This window comes from Strix aluco, chromosome 1 (genome assembly GCF_031877795.1).
Source record: "Strix aluco isolate bStrAlu1 chromosome 1, bStrAlu1.hap1, whole genome shotgun sequence".
Classification (NCBI taxonomy): Eukaryota; Metazoa; Chordata; class Aves; order Strigiformes; family Strigidae; genus Strix; species Strix aluco.
This window is the reverse complement of record NC_133931.1, coordinates 639,125-657,636: the sequence shown is the minus strand read 5'-3', so window position 1 is coordinate 657,636 and position 18,512 is coordinate 639,125. Positions and strand designations below refer to the sequence as shown.

The 18,512-nt window shown below is 54.1% G+C and overlaps 1 protein-coding gene across 4 annotated transcripts in view; it reads right to left on the bottom strand.

Annotated features, from left to right (window-relative positions):
• The window catches only part of HSF1 (heat shock transcription factor 1), a 71,785-nt gene that overhangs the window by 17,340 nt on the left and 35,933 nt on the right, over positions 1-18,512 (bottom strand). For all 4 annotated transcript variants that reach the window (XM_074825747.1, XM_074825669.1, XM_074825899.1 and 1 more), the window contains exons 5-8: positions 7,418-7,493; positions 6,747-6,808; positions 5,270-5,366; positions 122-258 (exon numbers count right to left, since the gene is read on the bottom strand). In XM_074825747.1, the coding sequence (XP_074681848.1) occupies positions 122-258; positions 5,270-5,366; positions 6,747-6,808; positions 7,418-7,493 (372 nt within the window). The remainder of the gene's footprint in view (positions 1-121; positions 259-5,269; positions 5,367-6,746; positions 6,809-7,417; positions 7,494-18,512) is intronic.

Here is an 18,512-nt window from a genome sequence, read left to right as displayed (position 1 = left end):
CCAGCTCACGGGGGGTTTTTAACTGAAGAGACTCGTTCTTGTGGTGTTTGACCGCTCAGCTCATTGGGAAACACATTCTCATACGCAGGCGGCGTCGGATTTTATGAGAGCGACGGCTTACCTTTCATCGAGACTGCCGCTGGGAGATGCGGAAGGGCTGGACTGGGCTAGCTCGGTCACGTCGGAGATAATGGGACCAGAGTTGGCTGAAGAATCCGGGGAGTAGAGGTTGGAGCCGCTGTATGCTGGGGAAGAAGCCTGAAATGACAATCAGAGCATTCGCGGTGTGAAGCACTGGGCACGTACCGGACCCCATTCCGCCAACGGGAGACGGAGCGGGAGGAGGCCCCTCGGAACAGCCCCGAAGGCTGAGCCTCCCCAGGAGGAAGGCAAGGCGGGGCTCTGAGCGATGCCTAGAGACACACGGCTCCCAACCCAACCCTACTGGGGGGGTGGGGGGCGGAATTTAAAAAAAAAATCAGACTTCTGTCCTGTAAACTTCATTTTCTTGGAAATAATGGAACTTAAAAAGTAAAAATGGTGGTTTCTTTTTCTGGATCATTCAGACCTGGGCTTTTAGAAACCCAGATTTTCAGGTTACCCCTTCTAGTAAGACTCCATTCTTTTAAATGGGAGTTGAAATTCATATGACTGGGACGTACAGAGATAAGAAATACAGAGATTTCTACGCTGTCACAGCACACGAAATGGCTGCTATCGACCAATTTTGCTATCGATCTCGTTAAGGAGCAAATTAATGGAGACATTTGAGTGAACCCGAATCCCCTCTCTTCTTTGCGTATCAGCATTTCTCAGTGCAGGACACAAGGAAGCTCCAGATGAGAAGATGCAGCTGGGAGTGTCCGAAAGCCCGTCGGGATGTGGAGGACCCCCCGTCCCGTCCCTAGGGGCAGATAACGACGTGACTGTCTCCCCTCTAAGGTCTGCCAGGACCACGCTGCCGGACCCTTCTTCATCACCACTTAGCACAGCGCAGACGCGGCCCCTCACCTCCCTCGTTATTAAAAAAAATATTAAAAAATCACCCCAACTGCTTCCACAGGGCCACGCGGAGACGCTCAGCAGCCACGCGGGACCCCCGGCTCTGTCTGCTCGAGCCTGGCGGGGCCGTGCCGGATCCGTCCCGCGCGCGGGAGCGTTTCTGCCTGGCGCCAGGCTCGCCGACACGTTGAGGAAAGGGGCAGCCGCTCACCTGGAGCTTTTCTAAAACCCCACGGGCGCCGAGGAGTGTGCAGGCAGCGCGCTGTCCTTCAAACACAGCCCCGTGCCCTGTTCCACACCGTGACTTCTGGGCTCTTTATCGTTTCTGCGAGCCCGAGGCCGCGTTCTCGAGCCGCAAAGGGCACGATGATGCAGCAGCAGTTGCACAGCCCAGGGGGCACGGGGCGAGCTGCTGCCTGGCGGCACTGATGTGAGATCAAGTCCCGGTGAGCAGCGCTGAGCTCAGCTATGGCAAGGTCAGGACTACCCAGGCCTCACCCCCACTAAGCCCTTACGCCACGGTAACACTCTTCTTGTGAAAACACAAAGTTTTTTTTCACTGTCAAACCAGGGGCTGCGGCAGTGTCAGGATCCAGCCTACTCGTTGGCAGCTCGCTCTGAAAAATCACCCAACTATCATTTTTTCAGTTCTGTTCGGAGCTGAAAATCATAAACACTTAAGTACAAGAAAGGATGACCACCTGCGTTTCCCATAATTGGGACAATCCGGTAATACCTGGAAGAGCTCCCGGTGGTTCTGTGTTAAGTATTTGCTGCGTGCAAGAATAAAGGCCCTTTTAAAAAAGAGATCACAGGGTCGGACGGGAGCTGGAACGGGAACAGAGGAGCTTCCGCGGAGGGTGGTCGAACTGCAGGAGAGCTCTTTAATGGGGCTTCGCTATTTTGGTTCTCTGCTCAAAAATTCCTCAGCTCACCTCGGCACACCAGGGCAGCCCCATGTCAGGGGCCAGAGGCTGGAATCTGCCGTCCCTGCGGCAGGACTGTACCTTGGAATTGGGGACAGCTTTTATTTTGCTCCGCACAGGCCATGTGAAGGCTTAGCTACCTCCCAGCTGGAAAGCCTCGCCCCTGGGCTACGGCACTGCCAGAGGCTCAGTATAAAGAAGATTCACACAACGGCTTTGGCCAGAAAACACCAGCTGGCTTTCCCAGACCAGGGGTGTCACAGCCTGAGAGAGACACCCCGAATTTAAGTGGGGCAGTTTCCCAGAGCACATGCCGATGGGAACCAGATCAAACAGAGCACCTAAAATGAAAACAGCCATGTCAAGACAGAATCCCAGAATCATCCGGGTTGGAAAAGCCCTTGAAGCTCCTCCAGTCCAACCATGAACCTCACCCTGACCGTTCCCAACTCCACCAGATCCCTCAGCGCTGGGTCAACCCGACTCTTCAACCCCTCCAGGGATGGGGACTCCCCCCCTGCCCTGGGCAGCCCATTCCAACGCCCAACAACCCCTTCTGCAAAGAAATCCTTCCTAAGAGCCAGTCTGACCCTGCCCTGCCGCAGCTTGAGGCCATTCCCTCTTGGCCTGCCGCTGGTTCCTTGGCTCAAGAGACTCATCCCCCCTCTCTGCACCCTCCTTTCAGGCAGTTGCAGAGGGCCAGGAGGTCTCCCCTCAGCCTCCTCTTCTCCACACTAAACCCCCCCACTTCCCTCAGCCGCTCCCCATCACACCTGTGCTCCAGACCCTGCACCAGCTCCGTTGCCCTTCTCTGGACACGCTCGAGTCATTCAAGGGCCTTTTTGGAGTGAGGGGCCCAAAACTGAACCCACTCATCGAGGGGCAGCAAATTGCGTGGGTCAGCATCGGCCTGAGGCGATTAAAAGCAAAGAGAGACCGGCGGTAAGTGCGGAGCCAGGCAGCCCTCCGAGAGTGCCACGAGCGCAGTTTTGCAGCCCTCAGGGCACGGGACGAGGCCTCCAGCCCTCGCCGAACGTCAGAGCCCACAGCGTGAGACCCGCGCGGCTCGAAGGCGTTCAAAGCACCGTGTCTGACACAGGGTATATGTGCAGGCACGCTGCAGCTCTCGGGTCAGAAGGGAGATAGAGCATAAGCAACCCCACCGCCCTCTGCTGGCTTTCGAGGCCAAGCAAACTCAACACACACAGGGAGCTTGTCTGAAAGAGGATTCCAGGCCAGGATTAAGGGTTTGGAAGAGACTCCTTGTGTTCATTTGCCGTGGGAAGCAGCACATCAAACAGTGCACCAGAAGGGTGGGAGTGTAGACGAAACCGCAGGATTCCCTGGGAACCAGCAGCAATCTGAAGGCCAGCCCAAGGGCACATTTACGGACTCCCAGAACGTGTCAGCGTGTCCCCAAGGCCACATCCTGGAGCGAGGCAGTGGGACACGGACAACATTCGCTGTCACAAACCGCTCATAAAAAAACAAACAAACTGCTCATGAAGAGAAGAGGAAACCTCAAAACAATTCGAGCAGGACACGCTGCGGGGGGGAAGCGGAGCGAGCTCTGCGGAGGGGGGTGATGGGCCATTTCTCTCCCCCTCCCTCCCTCCCGTCAGTGCCCACAGACAGAACTCGCCTCACTGCGTGGGGACAAGCCACCAAGAACCTTCTGGAACAAGCCATGATGCAGGCATAGGAAAGATGATATAAAGGCAACACCCCATGTGTGTCTTTGTCGACCCAACACCTATGGACCGAGCTTGTTACTCTACAACACCGTGGGATTCAGGGGTGGGGGTTCCCCTTTTCCTACCCCTCCCCTCTTTCCTCTTTCTTCTTTCTGCTCTCTCTTACATATATTCACGTATATAAGTTTTGTGCGATCAGGTGATCGTTGATGTGTTGTTAGGAAAATTGTCTCATTGTCAAAGTGCCTTTATTCACTCTTGGAAGGTTACCGGTTGATCGAAGGTTACCAGTTGATCAAAGGTTACCGGTTGATCAAAGGTTACCAGTTGATCAAAGGTTACCAGTTGATCGAAGGTTACCGGTTGATCAAAGGTTATCAGTTGATCGAAGGTTACTGGTTGATCGAAGGTTATCAGTTGATCGAAGGTTACCAGTTGATCGAAGGTTACCAGTTGATCAAAGGTTATCAGTTGATCGAAGGTTATCAGTTGATCGAAGGTTACTGGTTGATCAAAGGTTATCGGTTGATCGAAGGTTATCAGTTGATCGAAGGTTATCGGTTGATCGAAGGTTACCGGTTGATCAAAGGTTATCAGTTGATCAAAGGTTACCAGTTGATCAAAGGTTACCAGTTGATTGAAGGTTACCAGTTGATCGAAGGTTACCAGTTGATTGAAGGTTACCAGTTGATCAAAGGTTATCGGTTGATCAAAGGTTACCAGTTGATTGAAGGTGATCTGTTGATCATTGACTAATTGTCTCCATTCACTCACTGAAGTTGTCAGTTAACAAAGTTATCAGCACCGTTGTTTCTCTGAGCTGTGGCTCTGCAGAGCAGGGACTGGCCCTTCCACCACTCCCGGCCTCTCGGGGAATCCAAGATTCACCCGCCTTGTAACCCTCCGTGGGGGCCGAGACGTTCACCCACCGTCATGAGGCCGAACACAGCCACATCCAGCTGCGACGGCGTTTCCTCCGGACTCTGCACCCACGAGGTCTCGCGGGGCAGCCCTTCACCCTGACAGCTCCCGCCTGCTCTCACCCCGCGGCTCCACTCCACCCAACCTGCTCTCCTGGGGATTCTCCTGTGCACGCTCCGCTCTTCCCGCCTGGCTCCCTACCTCCACAGACACAATTCCGCCCCCATCGCTTGGGTCTTGGCTACTTCAGGTCTGTGTCTTGGCCAGGCTCTGCCCCGCACCACCTCCCCTGGCTGACAGGTTTCTTTGGAGGGAGTAACGCTAATTATACGTGGGCACATGTTAATTAGGCAAACGTTTCTTAGACTGACCGACAGCATTTTGTTTGCCGCAAAGCCAAAACACGGCCCGAGCTGGCAGATGGAAGCTTAAGCGAGAAGGCACCACTTCCACCCATCGCCGCTTCCAGCGGAATTCAGACAACCCCGAGGCCAAATCCTCCGCCCCGGCGCCACTATGGGGGCGAATTACCAGCGAACAGCCCTCTCTCCCCATTGGCCGAGCTAGAACGCAGCTGCCACCTTCGAATCTTTTGCCAAACCAAACAAAAGAGGCTGCGAGCGAAGGGTTGTACAAAGGCAAGACCAGCTGGAGAAGAGCCAAATCCCCGCGAAGCCGCATCCCCCGTCGCCCCGCTCCCAGGCCCGGCGCGCCCGGCGTACTTACTGCGTAGGGGGATGCGCCGTGGACGTGCTCCAGGGAGTACTGGCGGCTGTATTTCGGCATGGAATGTGCTGAACTGTTGTCGTTCAACATCAGGGGGCTGCGAAAAAATTCCCAAACACCACCAGAGTTACCGCCGGCACCAGGTCTCGGGCACCACCTCTCCCCTGACCCTGCAGAATCCACCCCCCCACCCCCTAAACCCCAGAACCGGGTACTTGCCCCCACCCCAAGCAGGTCTGGGGGTCCCGGAGGGGCAAGCGGCCACGGGGGTGGCTGCGTCAGCGGAGCAGAGCAGGGAGCCCCATGACACAGAGGACACAACCAGCCCCCATGACCGGCCCCTGGGCTACGCTGGGCAGGTCTGTTGAGCAGAAATGGAAAAACTGAGGCCTCAGAGTTCAGAGTCCCTGGTCACCTCCTCCCGCAGGCCTGTATTGTCAGCGCTCTGCTTGGCTTCGCTTCTCCACGGCCAACTGCTCCAAAGATGGATTACGGGTGGTCAGCTGTGACACAGCCACTTCTGTGGCCCTTTTCAAGTACTTGAGTACTGTGGAGAAGCCCTTTCTCCTCACAAGATAAATCATTTCAGCATGTCTTGGACATTATCACCGTATAAACCACTATGTTCATTAATAATAATCGAGCCTGCTGTGGTGTTGTCTGCCATATGGTGCTGCTGGGCACTGTTCAAACACAAAGGACAGCCTTGCGGTTCGACAGGCAACACGGGGCAAGAACAGGCACACGGCTGAGCATCTCCCGGTTCGTACGTGAACAAGTGTAAAAAATGGGGTGGAGGAGAAGCTCATCCCACAGGATGAGACTGGAAGAGCAGGGCCCGCTCAGCCTAGCACAGGGTCAGGGGAGAAACAACAGGAGAACCATCTGTAAAGGCTGAGGAGGGAAAAGGAGTTGTGCTACAGTGGGACAAAACCGAGTAACTATTAATTGGTCGAAAGCAAATTAACCTGGGAACGTTCTTAACCGCTGAGAGCACTGAATGGTCATCCAGACCAACCAGCAAGGGGCAATCCAACCCCCAGCACAGGTGGGGACGGGTGTGATTCCTTTGTGACGGTGTCACAGCAGCCTGTGACGACAGGAGGCCGCTCGGGATGGCCCAAGGAAACACCCCGGCGGTGCCCAGGGGCCGTTTCAGCAGCGCAGGAGCCCGGCCCTCCCTGCGGGCGCTGCCGAGGGGCCGCGGCGGTTTCGCGCAGGTTAGCTACGGTTCCGCACGGGCTCCTGTGTCCCGGGCACAAACCCCTCTCGGTACGAGTTGCATAGCAGCGTTAACTGGTTTTGGCTGGAGCAAGTACTGGAAGGCTCACATGATCCCAGTGATCCCGCTGTCCAGTCCTACCCCACTGGCAAGGCTGCTACAGGAGACAGAGATCTGGGGGACCCACTCTGCTGATCCTCTCTTTATTCTCTCAGACAGGGAATCTTTATTCTGGATGTAGAAATGCAGACTTACATCTTCCTCTTCACCCCAAGAATACGGTTGGATTGCACCAATGAAATCAAAAACTGGATAAGCTGTGAGGAAAAAAAAGAAAAGCTGTTACGGTGTGTGTGGGACCCGGACAGAAATAGTTGTGGGAGCGGTCTGTGCTCTGAGCGGAGCCAGAGCTGGGCACCGGGGACGTGGCGGCGCTGACGGCAACCCTAAGCACAAAGGTGATGGCTGGGGGTGAAACCTCTACAGAACCCCAGAATCATCGGGGTTGGAAAAGCCCTCGAAGCTCCTCCAGTCCAACCATGAACCTCACTCTGACCGTTCCCAACTCCACCAGATCCCTCAGCGCTGGGTCAGCCCGACTCTTCAACCCCTCCAGGGATGGGGACTCCCCCCCTGCCCTGGGCAGCCCATTCCAACGCCCAACAACCCCTTCTGCAAAGAAATCCTTCCTAAGAGCCAGTCTGACCCTGCCCTGGCGCAGCTTGAGGCCATTAGACAGCAGCCAGCCCAAATTTAGCCTCTCCCCGTTGGATTTCCAGAAGCGTAACAGGAAGAAAACACGGTGATTAAAATTACTCTTGAACGGAATTAACGCCGCTGCATCCCACCGGTCCGGCGAGCGCCCAGCCTCGCCACCACGAGCACGAGCGTGTGCCAATCCGTCCGTCCGGAGGGTCGGGATTTACCTTATTGACAACTTTCTGCTGCTGAGCGTGCTTCTGCCTCAAGCTGGCTACTTCCCTCCACAACGCCTCGTTCTCGCTGCAAGAGAAGAAAAAGCCATCTGAGGAAAAAAAAAAAAAAAACCAACAAAAAACCCGCAGTCTCTCAGGCAGAGCAAATAAAGCGGGGGCAAGTCGGAAAACCGCGGCAGGGGATTTGCCAACATCTCCAGATACTGGCTCATTTACAACCTCCTGGGGCTGCGGGTGAAATTGTGTTCATTAAGTCGGCGGTCGCCATCCTTTGAGCTCGCAGGGCTGCAGGAGCGGCAGCTATTCACACGTGGGCAGTAACCCAGAGCCGTGCCCAGAGCGAGCGAGCAGCTCACATCTGCTCCAAGCCATTACGGTGCCCTTGTGGAAAGGCCCCCGGTGACCCAGCTCAATCTCCTTGATCTGGCCCAGGTGCACGCAGGGCTGGTTATAAATCGGCTTCTCTAGAGACCGAGGGGCGGGGGGAAGGCGAGGAGGGTCCCGGCAGAGACCTGGGCTGCGGCGGGACGGAGCGGCGGCTGCACAGCACCTGCCCCTCAGGTTCCCCACCCCCCCACCACGCAGCAGCAATTCCCAAACTCCTCACGCTTTTTAGAGCTCCCTATTTGGCTTTTCTACGCCTATAAATGAAAACAGCAATGATGGGGTTTGTGCGTTCTGTGAACATAAAAGACAATGGAGAAATTAGCAATAAACCTGCGACGTTTTCTCCTATTTTTAAAGCTACAAGAGCTCCAAGCTGCTCACAGGTGATATGGTTTGAGTTATACGTTCAGGTGACCGCAGGACTGATGTGATCTCAACGCCAGAGAGCCGCTCTGCACCCAAATCAGCCATTTCGAGCCTTTTTTTGGGTACCCCCCCCCCCCCCCCAGCTTTGTGGGATCTTTCCTGCTCAGGCCAGATTTTAATTCAGATTTTAATCCCCTCCGGAGGGGTTTGAACTAGCGGTGACAATCCCGGAGAGGCTGCACGGCTTCCCTTGGACTTCAGGGAGGAGGAGCAGGATCACAGAATCATTTAGGTTGGAAAAGACCTTGAAGATCATCTAGTCCAACCATCAGGATGGTGGGGTCTGGTAGGGCCTGCCCAGAACGGGGTGGCCAGAGGCTCCCGGTCGGCCTCGATTACAACCCAAGGGCAAGGCGAGCCCTCGGCAGCGCAAAAGGGTGGGTGACAAAACCTCAGCGAGGGAAAACTCGCACGAAATCACTCCGACTTTCTCAAAACAGGCTTCCACTCGTGGACGCATCAAAAATGTCTGAGTAAAGAAAGTAAAGAAAGCGTTTGCCCCTCGGAGGGGAGAGCCAGCCGGCGCTGCCTGCCTGCCTGCCCGCAGCACGGGGCGAGCTTCCGACCAAGGGGCTGCGTGTCGGCTCCCGTCGGTGCTTTCGGCAGCAAAACCGGCAGCGTGGGGACATGAGGGGCCTCGGGGGCGGGGGCCGGTGCCCGGCTCCCCCTCGTATCGACGGGTACAGCTGCAGTTATCTCAGCTGCACCATCGCTCCCCACGCACCAGCTGCCAATTACGCGCACGGAGGATTGCTGCTCCGGGCCCCAGCGGGGATTTGGGGAGGTCTGTAAATTAGCCAAGCTTTTCCTCGGCACAGACCATCTGAACGCGGCTCCTCGATTCGCCTCGGGACAGAACAGCGCATCGAGAAAGGGCCGGGCCTCGTGTTAGAAAGGGAAGAGCCCCAGCCCTGCGCCCGCCGGCGGAATCCCAAGGGTGGGAGGCAGAGATGAAGCCGTCCTCGCAGCGCCGGCCGCTGCCCGTGCCACACCTGAGCCAGGCCCAGAGGTCGAGGGCTGGTGGATCAGAGCCAGTGATGTATCGTGAAAGGCAAAGAAAGAAGGTGGTAACTGCTCATTAGGCAGCGGGAGAGAAACAGCTGGACACAAGGTCCCCGAAGGGTTAAACTGATCTGAGAGCAGCAAAAAACCCCACAACCCTTTAATACTTTCTTTAGCATACTGTTTTACGAGGCAATTAAATGCCGGTGAAGAGTTTACAAGGGCCGGTTTCAAACATTTCATTTCGGGAGTTATTAGAAGATCTTTGAAGCGTTTGGTTTATACCGTATTTTTACGGGACTGCATAAACCCGACCCCGCTCCGCACCTGCCTCTCCTAAACCACGGCTCCTCCCTCGCCCTGCGCAGCCCCCCAGCCTTTCCGACACCGGGGACGAGGTCCAGCGGCCTTAGAAAAAAGGTTTGTGGCTCGGAAGCAGAAGACAAGGAGCTCCTCTCTCTTGCAGCCGATGAGTCCAGCCTGTCCCTGGACCCCCCCTCCCCGCACCCCAGCACGGGCTCTGCAGGCTGAATCCCCACCTAGGTGTGTGTTGACCGCCCCCCCGCCCCCCTGCAGAAAACCAGTCTCCCCCAGTTTGAGAGCAGAGCTGTTGGGAGGGAGCTCAGGACGCCCGGGCGCTTCTGCCAGGCAGAGATGACATTTGTTATCTCCTGAAGCCAGGAGAGACGCTCATTTATCACCGCCGCCGGACGAGGGTCCTCAGGAGAAACGTCCATCCCGCTTGAAAAACAGCCTTTCCAAAGAGCTTTAATTACCAGTATACACTCAGGAAAATGGTCGTTACTCTCCTTTCAGATAAAATTACTCAGCGTAAAAGCCGCGCTTGACTTCACAGCCAGCAATTTTTGAAATAAATGACTATTTTTTTTTTATCCAGTATTTTGCAATTTAAAGAAAATGCAGGCTTGCAAGCTGTCACACTCTCGCTGGGGCTGTGCTGCTGCTCGGCATTTTTCTTAAAACCAGGTTTTTACAATGAGGTAACTACAGGAGAGAGTCATCTCCCTCTGTTGGAAGGTAAACTCCAGTACTCAGCTGCAGGAAGAAGCCTGCACTGTACAAGTGTGCATGGAAAAAACCCTCAATTCCAGCTTTCTAAATGTCCTGCTTTGGGTTTGAATGCTGGAGACTCAGGCTAAAAAAGACATGATTTTCAACTGCAGCATGTGACTGCGACCGTGTATGAGCACACTGCGTGCCCACAGAGTTTGTGTTTGAGCTTTTTTCTGTCCTACGATATTTTTATCTCCTGCCACGAGGTTCTTCAGAATTTATTTAGAAGCGGCGCTGCAGCACGCGGTGGATCCCTTCATCGTGCAGCACACAGATGTTCTGGTACTTCGGATAAGAGCATATAGAAAATAAACCTGGATTTTAATCAAGGAAACCAATCAAGATCTGAAGGGTCCCGCTACATCCGTATTTGCTCAGAAAGAAAGAAATGGGCAAAGATCTTCATTTAGGCATAGTATGGGCCTGGAGAAAAGTTTAGGGTCACAGACACCGTTTTCCAGCCCTCTCCGTGCAACCTGCCCGTCCAGGCGGAGCCCCACGCCCCGCACACGCCAGGCCCTGCCCGTTACACACCCGAAGGGTTTAAAGGCTCCTCAGAACGTGGTGAGGGTGGTTTTAGCCTTCGGGAGCAACACCCAACCCTGTCACCAGGGCTGGTGCTGCACCCCCATGGTGACCTCAAACAGGGCAGAACCCACGTTAGTTATGGCTGTAAAAATGAGTGAGAGCGATACAGGGGGGCGGATGAAAATTACCCCAAAAATAAGAAGCGGCACACAGCAGCAAACCGCAGTCCTGAGCCGAGCGGCGCCGCGCCGAGAGACGACCGTGACACGATAAACGGGGGGTTGTGTAAAGCACCGACCCGGTGCCCCAGAGCAGCGAAGTCAAAAGACAAAGCGAAGGCGAACAGGCAGCAACTGTTCCCTCTCCCTTCTGATTTGAGGCTGCGGATATCAGCTGAAGTCAGCAGCTGGCAGATTCAGTACAAACAAAGGGACACGGTTCTCCAGACACCGCGTAATTAAGATGCAGACCTCCGCTGCCGGATCCCAGGAGCCCCTGGACAAAATCACACAAAGGAAAACAAATCTGCCGAGGACCATTAAGTACCGGGGCATCACCTGTATCTCAGGAAGCTCCCAGCCCACGCCACCGGTGCCAGGAGATTGCTCCAGGAGAGCAGCGTTACTTGTCTGCCCTGCTCCTTTCCTGCTGCTCCTGGCGATCACAGAATCCCAGAATCATGGAGGTTGGAAAAGCCCTCGAAGCTCCTCCAGTCCAACCATGAACCTCACCCTGACCGTTCCCAACTCCACCAGATCCCTCAGCGCTGGCTCAACCCGACTCTTCAACCCCTCCAGGGATGGGGACTCCCCCCCTGCCCTGGGCAGCCCATTCCAACGCCCAACAACCCCTTCTGCAAAGAAATCCTTCCTAAGAGCCAGTCTGACCCTGCCCTGGCACAGCTTGAGGCCATTCCCTCTTGGCCTGCCGCTGGTTCCTTGGCTCAAGAGACTCATCCCCCCTCTCTGCACCCTCCTTTCAGGGTGTTCCAGCTGAAACGGCGCTGGAAGATCAGGACCTTTGATTCGACACCTTGTGATTCTGAAGCCCTTTCTGCAAACCGACCTCCTGTCTGCAGTGAAATCCCTCCTCAGAGCTTTACTGCAGTGTCTTGCAAACCGTCACTCTTCTTGGCTCAAACTAATTTTTAAGCTGTTTTCCGATCAATACTCGAGCTGCCGGCTCCTGGGCTTTAGGGCCTGTGCAGCCACCCGCCGTACCCGGCGGAAGAGGAGCCCACCTATGCAGGTGAGCCTAAGAGGGCAGGGTTCAGATGCCTCGAGGTACGGTACCTCCCCAGGGAAGGTAAAGGCAAGGCTCAGAGGCAGAGCTCAGGGCAAGCCAGACTACCAAGGCCGAGCTGGTGATGTGCAGGGTGAGGCACCGCGCAGACCTTCACTCCCTGTAACACCAGTTGTCCGGTGGAAGGAAGCAGCTGTGTCTTCGCTCGCACTAAATCAGCTTCTAGCCTAAAAAAAGCTATTTTGAGTCCTGGCTTGTGTGCTATCAATCTTTAATCTCCAGCAGGTATAACCTTTGTGGGGATTCACTTTGGGAAAGAGCGAAATAGCTGGAAATGGCTCTTGCTTTAAAGTCTGGAAATAGCTCAGGAACATGGAATATTAATGACTGCCCTCCCCAAGAGAGACCGTCCGCATTCTGCTGACTGAACGGGGATGCAAACCAAGCATCAGTGGGCATCAGTGCTGCTTTTGCTTTGTTTTTATACCCGCAGTGAGCTTGGAAGAGGAGGCAGGACTTTGTTTCTGCAGCCCAGCCGGCCGCAAGCAGCGCCGGACCACGGAAGAGGTGGACGGCGCCAGCAGCCACGCGGCGATAGCGCCCGCGGACGTCGCTGCTTTTCCAAACCCCAAGCTGACAGCACGGAGGGGTGGAGCAGTGCACGAGAAAGAAAAGTCGTTTTTAAAAGGCAAAGGTTTGGTTTTGAGACCGAGTCACTTCCAAGTAGCAAACCCGCCCCAGAGCAGCGAGAGACCCCGGCTTCATGTTTGAAGTCAGTGCCCCAGTGCCCGCTGCCGCGCGAGCCGGGCACAAAGACACCGGGTTTGGTTGCTTTTCAGCAGCACGAGGAGAGAGTTTAGAGGGCAGTCTGACCTTCCTCATAAAAGCGATTTCCCTGTCTTTTATAGCTATTTCCCTAGCCCAGTTCTGCATTCGGTCAGTACCCAGAGCATCCGTTACTGCAGCAGACCAGAGCTGCTGATCTCTTCACTTTCTCAAAGTATTCGGTTTCTCCTAATGAGACAAATCCTGTTTTCTTTTTATGGAGAAGGACACAGATGACTCTGGTGTTCAGAAAATTCAGCTACTCTTTGCAGCCGAAAAGGTTCGTGTGTTTTGTAGATCTAAATACCGAGACACTCAACGGTCCACAGAAACTGCCCCTTCTCTGTTTCTCAGTTTCCACTTTTTCAACATGCCTAAAGGTAACAATTTCAAGAGCTTTATGACCTCTGCTCTATCACAGAAAGCAGCATTTACTTTTGTTAGAGTAATGAGGTAGGCGTTCTTGTATCATATTTACAAGACAAAAGACCTTCTTGTTTCCTCAAGGCTCAAGTCGCCGTCTTAATCACAACCTGAGTTAAAAAACTAGTACCACGCAGCAACAGGTTGGGTTATGAGGTTGTTAGCTTGAGAAAGAAAAATCTTTTTAAGCGTCTCCATAATTTTGTGGGGAGTTTAGATAATGATAAGGTCCTTTGATTACAGAGGCAAAACCCCCTTCCACCTTCCTCATCGATCATGGGAAGGAGTCAGAGGTAAGCGAGGCCAGGGAAGGAACAAACGCTCCCACTGAGTAAATCCGCAGCAGCCAGTGCCCCGAATGCCAACCCCCGCTGTCGTCGCCATCGCTGACACGGGACAAAACCAGAGGTCAGCAACCAGGGTGATCAAAACCACGGACAACCTCTGCGGGAGGAATGACGGCAGGAACGCAGGTTCTTCGAGCTTGGCCAGGAGATCAAAGGGGTATGTCAGAAGCCCTACAAAATCATGAATAGTACAGGGAAAAAGGATTTGTTCACTCTTTCAAAAGAACTAAAAGTCACCTGATGGTTTTAACAGAAGAGTATTTTCACTGCACAAGGCAATTTAATTGCAGAACTCGCAGCCCTCCAAAGTTTGCCTCCACAAACAGATAAACTAACGTCCCACAGAACACCAGGAACCGCAAGACACCGGCACTCACGGTGCAAGGTGAGAATCCTCCTCCTCGCCCTGATGCTAATTTTCTTTCCCTACCCATCTGTTGTTGTCAAAGAGTGTCAGCAGTTAAATATCCGACCATTAAACCTATCGTACCTGTAACTACTTTGTGTTTTGAATTCACTAACTCTGCAGAAATCAACAGAACGTTCAGGGAAATGGTTTCCAATCTGCCCGTCGTACGACCAACACGGGCACACGGAGGCACATAACCCGTGAGGTCTGGCTGGAGGAGTCTGAGAGAAAGCCACGAAGAGCCCTGCTGCGGAGCGACAGCTGCCCAGTGAGGATTGAATCTCGATTTTCAAGCAAAACATCTCGAAAGAACTGTGTGACACCTGCAGGGCGCTCAGGAGAGCCTCTGTCCTAGGGAGAGCTGGGGAGCAGAGCCGGTCTCACAGGCGGAGCAGAGCACCCTCCAGCGAAGAAGAGTTGCTCTGGGTCACAAAGCGCAACGGAGCCAACACCTCTGTTCTCCAGAGCTGAGGAAATCAGTGGATTTTTTCAAAAAGGGGACAGACAGACGCTCTTGAGTGTGAAAGGTTACCCCAAATAACGCTCGCTCGCTAAGCGCGGGGTCTCACAGAGGTGGATGGGCTGATTTGGTATTAACAGCTTTTAAAATCATTTTAACTGCGACAGAATATTCAGTTCATACAACCACGGGAAGAGCCCATTCTGTGTCAATAAAGACGAAACGTCTGCCCAAACCAGCTCAAAGGTGCAATTAAAAGTCACATTAAACAGCCAACAGCTCTTGGACTAAGCTGGCTACGGGCAGAGCGGCTCTTACACCACACGAAGCTTTTTTTAAAGAACCGATCCAAAAAAATCAGTCCACGATGGCCGAACCTGTGCATACCAGGGAGATTCTCTTCAACCCTAGGCGCAGGGCTGTGACCAAAGCTTTTAAGGTCCCTGTGGTGACGCAGCGTAAGACAACCGTTCAACTTCAGCCACGGCAGCAGTAACACCCCCTAGCACACTAACAGCAAAATCAAACATCAAACCCAATTTTATTTAACACTGCGCTATTCCTCCTCTTCCTAGTGAGCCAGCAGAATGCGTTTCATCCAAGATGTTGTTCTGAGGGATTTCAGGTGAGTACGGACAGAGGAAAGCAAATGCAGTTTTTAACCGTTCGCTGTTTTCTTCTGAAAAAGTAGAGGATTGAGAGAAAACCAGCCCCGTTTACTGCTCCTAAAGCAGTTACGTGGCTGGAGGATGTGAAGAGCGAAGTGACCGACTGGGGTTGTTTAGTGTGGAGAAGAGGAGGCTGAGGGGAGACCTCCTGGCCCTCTGCAACTGCCTGAAAGGAGGGTGCAGAGAGGGGGGATGAGTCTCTTGAGCCAAGGAACCAGCGGCAGGCCAAGAGGGAATGGCCTCAAGCTGTGCCAGGGCAGGGTCAGACTGGCTCTTAGGAAGGATTTCTTTGCAGAAGGGGGTGTTGGGCGTTGGAATGGGCTGCCCAGGGCAGGGGGGGAGTCCCCATCCCTGGAGGGGTTGAAGAGTCGGGTTGAGCCAGCGCTGAGGGATCTGGTGGAGTTGGGAACGGTCAGTGCTGAGTTAACGGTTGGACTGGAGGATCTTCAAGGTCCTCTCCAACCCAGATGATTCTGTGATTCTCCCAGCTCTGGCCAGCCTCAGGGTACAGTTTGGGGCACAGTCTCAAACCACCACCCTGACAAAAGCCACAAGAAGACTCCCAACAGCTCTTCCTCCAGAATACTCGGAAAAAGCCAGTTTGTGAAGGTGAGGCAAGCCAGGCAGGACAGTGCAAACCTGCTGCCACAAGCTGGTGCCTCCACAACCGATGAGGTGCCTGCACGTGGGGTCTGGCTACAGCGGTGAAGAGGGAAGAGCCCCAGTGGCAGCGTTTGTTCTTTCCCTGGCCTTGTTCTTACCTTTGACTCCTTCCCATGATTGATGAGGAAGGTGGAAGGGGGTTTTGCCTCTGTAATCAAAGGACGCTATCATTATCTAAACTCCCCACAAAATTACGGAGACGCTTAAAAAGACTTTTCTCAAGCGAACAACAGGCTCTCAGAAAAGAGCCGCAGCGAAAAGGATAAAGTCCTGTTAGGACCATATACACAAACTTGCTAGAAAGCAGCTTAGACTCCAAACCAGGCTTCAGAGATGCCAGTTGGGTTGAGTTATTTTAACATCAGTATGTCAGACTATGGTGGTAATTAATTTCAGATTTAGATCACTGCACTGAAAAACGAGTACTCCACAGGTCTTTAACCTATGGTTTGGAATGACCAATAAAACCGACTTCAGATGATCTCAAGCAGTGACTAAGCTCATAAAAAGCAGCAGCGTAGATAAAACACACAGATCCCACATTATACTCAGCATTATAAGCCATCAAAGCAATTTTAAGATCAAGCTGATGTTTGACTCGGAGCCAGCCCAGGTCCCCCAGGACCAGCCTGACATGTGGAGGCCGCGGTAGGAGAGTGAACGTCTTGGCCCCCATCTCTGAACAGCTGGAGCCCGCGCAACCTTTGCACAGGAAGGCCGTAAAACAACACATTACAATTGTCCAATTTAGAGGTCATAAAAGCATGGACCACAGTCTCAGCGCAAGGCTGGAAGAGCCAGAGTTCAGCCAACAAGCCCCAAGCACAGCGAGCACAAAACCGAACGTGAAAGCCGGCGCGGACCGCAGAAACCTGGCCCGTCCCCCAGCAGCCCCGCGGCCAGGACCAGACACACAGGTATCCTTTTCCCTCCTGGCTCTTGGGAAAAACGTTAATTATGCACATGCAGTCTTCTTTCCAGAAAATCAGGCTTCGTGGTAATCGAGTTCCAGGAGCCTCGTTTCCCTTCCACTGCCAAAGCTCCTTTTTGAAGTGGCAGATGCTGCAGCCGACGGTGGTGCAGCACACCTGCGCCGAGCCGAGCCTTAATTTCGCGACTGGCAAAACCAAAAAGAGCAGCAGATTGGGCGGCCTATGGCCACCACCTCCAGCTCCTCGCTCCGAGCAAGGCTGGGGACCGTTTGTGGGACCAGATGGTCCTTCACGCACGACCCGGGCACGGGGGCTCTGGTGGGGCTGAAGCCAGAGGTGATTGTTTCCTTCGATTACCGCAGCCCACGAGGAAACGGGACACCAGAATCCTTATTAACAGCACAGGGCTGTTAACAAGCAGAAGACCACTTGGAGCACGAGCGTTCTCCAACGCCCGCTCCCGAGCTCCTGCAATCCCACCGCTGAGCGCGGGGAGCCTCTGCTGCGTCACCCCCCCCGCCCGAGACACGGCTACGCCTCAAGATTTACGGCAGCTCTACAAGAAACCAGCGCCTTGACAGTGATGTCTCACTTCCAAATCCGAAGCAGGAGGACATCGTTACTTAACGCTGCTCGCCACGGTCTCACGTGTTTTGGAAAGGAAATTCAGCAACGAAGTAGAATCGTAATTTGTTATTTCCAGACGGGTACCAGTGAACTGAGAAGTAGAGCCCCCACAAAACTGCCTGATGCAGATTCTCGGCAACAGGGCTGTAATTAATCCTAATACCACTTCTTTCAGTAGGAAACAGCCAGTTAATAACAGGCAGAACACCACGGAGGAGGACGCAGGCTCTTGAGCAGGAACACACAGATGCTGTCCAGCTGCCCGGCCCCGTACAGCGCACAAAGAAAAAAGGCTCTTTCTATGCAGACAGACATCCATGGCTGCTCAGCTGCACGGGGACGAGGCCCCTGAGGACAAGATGCTCCTTCATCTAGCTCCGATTCCAGCAGGCAGAGCTGGTTCACGAGAGAATATAGATCACTACTGCCTCCAGAAGACTCTTTTGATAAAGAGTTCTGGCCACCCCAGCTGCAGACAGCAAAGGCAAGTCTCGTTTGTTTGCCAACAGCTGAGTATCCCGTCCTCTTTTTGCCCAGGAGAAGCAGAGGAAGCACCCAGCGTGCTCAGAGGGGCAGAATGAAGGGTCTGCACAGGGACTAAACCACCCAGAGGTGCAGGGAGCTGCGTGGCCGGCCTGCTTTCCTTGCGTTTCAAAAGGTTTTGGGGCAGGACTGCTCCTTCACCAGCTGCCTCTGCCCTGGTACCACAGACTGATCTTCCTCACCGGCTTCCTCCCTGCTCGCCAGCAGCTCTGGGCACATGAGGAAGAGAAACAGGTTTGGCTGGAGAAGAAAATCACTTGTATCAGCACCAGCGTGGCCAGCAGGGACAGGGAAGGGATCTGACCCCTGTGCTCGGCACTGGTGAGGCCGCCCCTCGATGAGTGGGTTCAGTTTTGGGCCCCTCACTCCAAAAAGGCCCTTGAATGACTCGAGCGTGTCCAGAGAAGGGCAACGGAGCTGGTGCAGGGTCTGGAGCACAGGTGTGATGGGGAGTGGCTGAGGGAACTGGGGGGGTTTAGTGTGGAGAAGAGGAGGCTGAGGGGAGACCTCCTGGCCCTCTGCAACTGCCT